We start from the raw sequence: 8,287 nt of genomic DNA on the forward strand, positions 1-8,287 counted from the left end.
GTAACTCTATTCCCTCATCCCTGGAACCCTTCTGTACCTTCTCCAAAGCCTTATTTCCTTCCTAAAGTGTGGTGCCCAGAGATGGACACAATATTCCAGCTGGGGCTGAGCTAGAGTTTTATATAGGTTTAGCATAACCTCCTGGCTTTTGTACTCTATGTCCTCTATTTATAAAGCCCAGAATCCCATCTGTTTTATTATCCTAGCCAACATTCCACTCTCAACCAAAATCACTTCAACTCAAAAGACAGATTAAGTGCTCAGTGATCTCATTTGCAGTTTGTAAAAGAGAATTCAATAGTTGATTGAGAAAGAGGAATGTTAAAACCTATAGTGGAATTAAATCTAAAAGCTCATTTGGAGAAAACATCAGAACAGACTTGACAAATTGATTCTGTGGTGCAACGTTCCGTTGCTCGTGGTGGATGATTCAGTAAATAAATAGGTCGTCACATTTGCCTGCATAATAACAGCGACTATACTTCAGACAGTAATTCTTGGCTTGTGAAGTATTTTTGAGATTTGATAAGGTACTTTAAATAGAACTTCCTCTAATACAAAAATGGCATCAAAAATTTCAACATTGCTTAAAGACCAAAGACTGTTGATCGCACATTGATATCGGGTCCGATTTTTTTGTCTTTACATATATATACATTATTTATATATATTAAAACACAGAAATGGGTCATTCAACCCAAACAGTCCACATGTGCAGTAGTCCTAATCCCATTATTCCTCCCTGTTACCATATCCCTTTATTCCCCTTTCTTTCAACCACCGCTCTAACCTATTCTCAAAGCCTGACATGGTCTCTGCTTAAATCACTAACTCCAGTAGTGCATCCCAGACCCTTCAAACTTCCAAGTAAAACAAAGTTTTGCTGCTCTCTATCCCAAATCTCTTACATTTAATCTTAGATCTACATCCTCTCATTGAAAACCCCTCAACCACTTGAAATGGCCTCTATTTCTATCTACTCTGATCCATCTTTTCATAATTTTAAATATCATATCAAAACCCTCCTTAATCTCCTCTGTTCGAATGAAAAAGGCTCCAAATGTTTCTACATACAGTCACCACTGCTTATAGTGGTTACGTATTGAAAGTTGGCATGCAGATACAGCAGGTGGTGAAGAAGGCAAATGGCATGTTGGCCTTCATAGCTAGGGGATTTGAGTAAAAGAGCAGGGAGGTCTTACTGCAGTTGTACAGGGCCTTGGTGAGGCCTCACCTGGAATATTGTGTTCAGTTTTGGTCTGCTAATCTGAGGAAGGACATTCTTGCTATTGAGGGAGTGCAGCAAAGGTTCACCAGACTGATTCCCGGGATGGCAGGACTGACATATGAGGAGAGACTGGATTGACTGGGCCTGATCAATGGAGTTTAGAAGAATGAGAGGGGATTTCATAGAAACATATAACATTCTGACGGGACTGGACAGGTTAGATGCAAGAAGAATGTTCCCGATGTTGGGGAAGTCCCGAACCAGGGGTCACAGTCTAAGGATAAGGGGTAAGCCATTTAGGACCGAGATGAGGAGAAACTTCTTCACTCAGAGAGTTGTTAACTTGTGGAATTCTCTACTGCAGAGAGTTGTTGATGCCAGTTCATTAGATATATTCAAGAGGGAGTTAGATATGGCCCTTACGGCTAAAGGGATCAAGGGGTATGGGGAGAAAGCAGGAAAGGGGTATTGAGGTGAATGATCAGCCATGATCTTATTGAATGGTGGTGCAGGCTTGAAGGGCCAAATGGTCTACTCCTGCATCTATTTTCTATGTTTCTATGTTACTTAACATGGTGGTGCTATTACAGTATTCTATAACAAGAATGTTGCAAATCATAAATAAACAAGACTGCATGCAATACAACTAGCTTTATTCAAAATGCAGTCAGTGCTTTAACCCCACATCATTTACAGGGTATTAGAAGGGTTTATGCTGATGGGGTAGTGTCAGTTGTGGCTCAGTAAATGGCACTCTCACCTCTGAGTCAGGAGGTTGTGGGTTCATGTCCCACTCCAGTGACTTGCACACAGAAATATTGCTGGACACTCCAATGCAGTACTGAGGGAGTGCTACACTGTCAGAGGTGGCAACTTTTAGATGAGATGTTAAACCAAATTGTCTGCTCTCTCAGGTGGACATAAAAGATCCTGTGATACTATAACAAAGGAGAGCAGGAGATTGATCCCCAGTGTGCTGGCCAATATTTATCCCTCAATCAACATCGCTAAAAAATCAGATGATCTGGTCATTATCACATTGCTGTTTGTGGGAGCTTGCTCTTCTCTTCTCTTCTTAGGCAGTTCGTCGGAGCATGCCTTGCTTCCACATTAATATGAGTTCTCAGGTGACTGATGCGTCCAATGTGGGACCTGCAGTCTCTATCACAGGTGGGGCAGACAGTGGTTGAAGAAAAGGGTGGGTAGGGTGTCTGGTTTGTCGCACGCTCCTTCTGCTGCCTGCACTTGTTTTCTGCATGCTCTGGGTGGCGAGACTCGAGGTGCTCAGCACCCGCCCCGGATGCTCTTCCTCCACTTAGGGCGGTCTTTGGCCAGGGATTCCCAGGCGTTGGTGGGGATGTTGCACTTTATCACGGAGGCTTTGAAGGTGTCCTTGAAACGTTTCCTCTGCCCACCTGGGAATCGCTTGCTATGTAGGAGTTCCGAGTAGAGCGCTTGCTTTGGAAGTCTTGAGTCGGTTATGTGTACGATGTGGCCTGCCTAACGGAGCTGGTTGAGTGTGGTCAGCGCTTTGAAGGTGGGGATGTTGGCCTGATCGAGAACACTGACATTGGTGCATCCATCCTCTCAGGGGATTTGCAGGATCTTGCGGAGACAGGTGGTATTTCCCCAGCGATTGGAGGTGTCTACTGTATATGGTCCACGTCTCTGAGCCATACAGGAGGACAGGTATCACCACTGCCCTGTAGACCATAAGCTTAGTGGCAGATTTGAGGTTCTGGTCTTCAAATAATCTCTTCCTCAGGTGAACGAAGGCTGTGCTGGCGCACTGGAGGCGGTGTTGGACCTTATCGTTGATGTCTGCCCTTGCTGATAGAAGGATCCCAAGGTATCGAAAGTGGTCCACGTTGTCCAAGGCCGTGCCATGGAATTTGATGACCGGGGGGCAGTGCTGAGTGGCGGGGTCAGGTTGGTGGAGAACCTTTGTCTGACGGATGTTTAGTGTAAGGCCCATGCTTTCGTACGCCTCGGTGAAGAGGTTGACAATGGCTTGGAGTTCAGCCTCTGAACGTATGCAGATTAAATATTAACATGGTGTTATCTACTTATGTTTGTTCTTGCATTCAGTTCACCTTAACGAGATGCTATTTACTTAAAGTGCTAAGCACTTTACAACCTAGCTGTAACATTGAGTTTAACAACTGTTCAATCTGCGCCGGACTGAACCAGACGATGCCTGCTGAAAAGAAAACTGTTACTGCCAAGAAAGGCACCAAGAAAACCATCAAGAAAACACCACCGAAGGGCGGCAAGAAGCGCAGAAAGTCGAGGAAGGAGAGTTACTCCATCTACATCTACAAAGTGATGAAGCACGTTCACCCCGACACGGGCATCTCCTCCAAGGCCATGGGCATCATGAACTTGTTTGTGAATGATATTTCCGAGCGCATCGTGGGTGAGGCTTCTCACCTGGCCCATTATAACAAGCGCTGCACCATCAGCTCCCGGGAGATCCAGACCGCCGTGCGTCTGCTGCCAGAGGAGCTGGCCAAGCACGCCGTGTCGGAAGGGACAAAGGCGGTGACCAAGTACACCAACTCCAAGTAAAACTACGTTGTCCTGAAAGAAAAAAAAACAACTTTAGATCTTAATCACAACTCCCATTTCCTGTTGGACATTCTGGAACCATTTACACCTCCTCTGAACCCATCTTTTGTTTTCATGTCTGCTTTTATTTCAGATTCCAGCATCTGCAGCATTTTGCTTTTGCATTTTACTTATTTTTTCCCGCGTTCAGTGCACGTTAATGAAACAGATGTTTGTGTCCAAAATAAACAAAGCACTTAAGACACTATAACCGGCAAGTTTCAAATTGACGTTTATGCAAATGCTTAATGGTTGATGTGTTTTGGTCGCTATAAGCGACTACCCGTTTTAAACAAGGACTTTTTAAGTGAGAGCTTGAGCACAGAGCTTGGAGGCAGAGCTGGGGAACACAATCGGAATGGATCGCAAGCAGAGTGGAGGAATTTGGTAAGAACAGGAATTCGGTGGAGAGGAGGAAGGCGGGTGAGCCGTCTAACTGAAAAAGAGGAGTGTAGCCACAGACCTCAAGAACTCTTAAGTTAGAAGGCCCGAGAGCAGGCCTGCAGGAGAGCGAGAGGGAGTGGGAGAGATGAAGGAAGGCCTGAGAGTCCAGACCCGAAGGGAGCGTGAGCATCAGGGAACCAGATTTTAAAAAACTAAAGTGCCATCAGCACAAGGGAAAGAGCTAATTGGTGAGTCGCTATTGATTTTTTTTTAAGTCTTAATTAATTTATCAGAAATAAACTAAATAGTCTATTAAATAGAGGCATCGCAGGGCACCTCAGTCCCGTGGAATGCACATCTTGTGTCATGTGGAAACTCCGGGACATTTCCTGTGTGCTGGACAACCACATGTGCAGAAAGTGTCGTCAGCTGGAGGGGCTCAAGCTCCAGGTTTCGGTGCATCTGTGATGCTGAGAGCTATGTGGATAGCACTTTTCAGGAGGTGGTCACCCCACAGTGTGATTGTCCAGGAAGAGAGGGAATAAATGACCGTCAGACAGACAAGAAGGACCAGGCAGGTAGTGCAGGAGTCCCCTGAGTGCATCTCACTCTATCAGGTATTCTGGTGCGGGCGATGATTCCTCTGGGGAGTACAGCTAGAACCAAGTCCACAGCACACAGGTGGCTCAAATGTACAGGGGGGAGGATGAAGATTGGAAAAGCAATAGTAATAGGAGGTTCAATAGTTAGTGGACTAGACAGGCGTTTCTGCGGCTGCAGACGTGATTCCAGGATGGTATGTCCTGATCGTGAAGGGCGCTATATAAATGCAGTCTTTCTTTCTGTTAAATTTTAACAGTTTATTCTAAAGACAATATCATAAAATATCAATTTGTTAAATTCTGTTAAAAACTGGTGTGTTGCACTGTGCATTTTGTTCTATTTTATAGGTAAGAATTGGCAATGAGCATTGTTTTATGCTTAATCTCAAAATCTTATTTCCAGAATCACATGTACATGAAAGCTTATATATAGAGTCTGATTCATGGATAGGTCTCAACGATTCTGAATGCTAGGATGAATGTACAACATGATTAATGCAGTTCGCTGTTCACTAAACATATTCACTTTTGTTGCAATTTATAATTTCCATTATAAAAATAGTATTTTTAACAGTGCATTTAAAAATAAATAGACTATATGCAGATAGTGAAGGGGCTCATTACTAAATGTAACTGAATAGGAATTCAGAGGTGGCTTGGGAGAATTCGATTCCCAGATGAGTAAAATCTTATGTGGATGGGAAATTTAAAATAGCATTGTAGATTAAGGTTTGACTATTCTTTTCAACCTGCTGCACACAGCACATTATTCATGTTCAATGAAGGTTGTTGATGTCAGATTGCTCAATCATGTAGGTGTGCTTTGTGGGTTCAAACCAGAGATATGTACAGAGCAGCGTCATGCAGTGGGATGCTCATGTATAGAGTAAAGTAAGGGTCCTCAAAGTTTGTAACAGTTAACGGTATCTCCTGCCTCTGGTCAGAAATTATTTCCTCGACTCTAACTAAAATGCAAAGTTTCAAAAGATCTAGGGGACAATTTTCCTCTGCTGTGGCCCCAGTGAACACTTATTAAAAGGCGCTTATTAAAGAATTCTCTTGACAGATCGTACACATCCTCTGGAAAAGATCATCCGTGGGCGGAAAGTTGGGCTATTTGCCCAACTTCTGCCCAGCGAATGCCTGTGAAATTCTTATGCCTTGTAAAACCAGGTGTGGGGCTTGCGTTTACCAGCATAAGAGTTTTAAAAAACAGAAGAATAAAATGTTAATGATCATTTATACATTAAAAAATCTGTGCAAGAAGGTAAGTTTATTTTTAGCCCTGTTAAAACATGAACATTTATTTTTCAAAAAATAAAAGTTTTGCTTTAAGTACTTAATGAGATGCCATTTTAATTAATTTTAAATATGTTTTTTTTTAAATGTATTTGATGTGTAGAGGCATTTTTTATGTGATCCCCATTCATACTAATGGGAGTTCTGTACGTACGGAATCCCCATAAGCACGAAAAGGAATTCCCTTCTATGATTGGTTGGGTTAGTCCACATGATCCCAGGTCCGCTTGCGAACTGCATGCGCCCCTGGGATACGAGGGCCTTTATGCAGGCCTATGCGTAGAGGCCCAGGAGCGTGAGTCGCCGAACTTCTTGGACCACCAGGTAAGTTTGTAGATTTTTTGCAGGTCGGAAGCATCCGCCCGCGGGTAGCCTCCGACCGCAAATTCAGCCCCATTTTCTTTTGATATTCATGTTACCTTTAAAAATAACTTTCCAGTAGCCGCAAGTACAATAACATGAAGAGTTGCATAAATATATTTCTTATCTTATCATCGACCATCAAAAATAGACGGGAATGCCTTGTTATTCACCTAGTCCAGGGGTGTCCATCCTGTTGCCTCTGAACTTAGGCAATCTGACCCTTGAACCCCAGGCAATCCAATCCAATTTGCCCTTGTATTCCTTATTTGTTGGTGTGTCCTGTTTGATTTTTGTAGGGCTAGAGGTTTGGTAAGGGGTATTTTAAGCACTATTTCAGTGGAATAGTAGGACTAGGCCATTCAGCCCCTTGAGTCTGTTGCACCATTCAGTTCGATCATAGGTTATGTGTACCTCAACTCCATTTACCCTCCTCTTGAAAGGTCCAATCGTCCCAGCATTCACAGTTTTTTGGGGAGAGAATTCCAGGTTTCTAATAGCCCTTGTGTGAAAATTTGCTTGCTGATTTCATAATTAAACGGCCTTGCTCTAATTTGTATGCTCGATATCTCCTTGTTCTTGATTCACTCATCAAGGACATAGTTTATCTGTATCTACCTATCAAATCCTTCTACCAGTTTAAACATTGGTTAATAAAGACTAAAGTAAACACCACAATCTGTTACTATCAACAATTTGAGATACAGGTGCTCATTAATGGAGTCATTCACTTAAATCTTCTATGTGGCCTCAAGGCTTCATGATATGCACCTAAATAGCCCACAAAGACAAAATCCTGGACCACCAGGAATCAGGGTAAGAAATAATCAGAGAGAGAGTCAGTCAGAGATAGAATCAGTCAGAGTCAGTCAGAGAGAGAGTCAGTCAGAAAGAGAGTCAGTCAGAGAAAGAGTCAGAGAGAGAGTCAGACAGTCATTCTGATTGCTGTTAATAGCTTGCCGTCAAACACAGTTTATTGCAATACTATAACCTTTATTAATAGAATTATCACTATATTTAATGCTGTGCCACAACACTCTTGGGAATTAAGATAATTACTGTTAAAGAAATAGAGTTAATTACATACATAGGATATACAGCACAGAAACAGGCCATTTGGCCCAACCAGTCCATGCCGGCATTTATGCTCTACTCGAGCCTCCTCTCATCTTTCCTCATCTAACTCTATCAGCATAACCCGCTATTCCCTTCTCCCTCATATGCTTTTCTAGCTTTGCCTTAAATGCATTGATACTATTCGCCTCAACTACTCTCGGTGGTAGTGAGTTCCACATTCACACCACTCTCTGGGTAAAAAGGTTTCTTCTGAATTCCCTATTTGATTTCTTGGTGACTATCTTATATTGATCGCCTATGGCTTTACTCTAACAAATTACAATAATAATGTATCACATATTAATGTTTTTGTTGAATGCAATTCATATAATCATTGCTCTGTCAATAGCCTGCCATCTACAGGGCAAAAATGATCTGTCTATATTTATCCAATCACTGTTAACATTGTTCCTGCGTAGAAATGGAGAGGTAGTTAGCAATGTGTGCAATCTAGTACATTTTCTGCTTTGGTCTTTTAAAAATGATTTACTTAAACACATAAACAAATGAATACATCAAGATATATGAACTTCACATACATACATAGAATCACATAGAAATTTCAATATGGAAACAGGTCGGAAGGCCTCCTCGTAGGACTGCTCCTGGGCTTGGCCAAGGTGGCCATTAACCAGTCCAGGCAGCGGGCGGTTGAGGGGATCGTTCAGCTGGCTGCCTGCCTCTCTTCCAT

At 42.7% G+C, this 8,287-nt stretch overlaps 1 protein-coding gene across 1 annotated transcript; it reads left to right on the plus strand.

The window, feature by feature from the left end:
- The first annotated feature begins 3,421 nt into the window (after positions 1-3,421).
- LOC139278027 (histone H2B 1.2-like) lies at positions 3,422-3,796 on the plus strand. The gene has a single exon (XM_070896687.1). The coding sequence runs from the start codon at positions 3,422-3,424 to the stop codon at positions 3,794-3,796; it is 375 nt and encodes a 124-aa protein (XP_070752788.1).
- The last annotated feature ends 4,491 nt before the right edge of the window (positions 3,797-8,287 follow it).

The sequence above is a fragment of the Pristiophorus japonicus genome, chromosome 13 (assembly GCF_044704955.1).
Source record: "Pristiophorus japonicus isolate sPriJap1 chromosome 13, sPriJap1.hap1, whole genome shotgun sequence".
Classification (NCBI taxonomy): Eukaryota; Metazoa; Chordata; class Chondrichthyes; family Pristiophoridae; genus Pristiophorus; species Pristiophorus japonicus.

Bases quoted from the DNA above. Each gene is read 5' to 3' on its own strand.
- LOC139278027 (XM_070896687.1), top strand. From the start codon at position 3,422: ATGCCTGCTGAAAAGAAAACTGTTACTGCCAAGAAAGGCACCAAGAAA.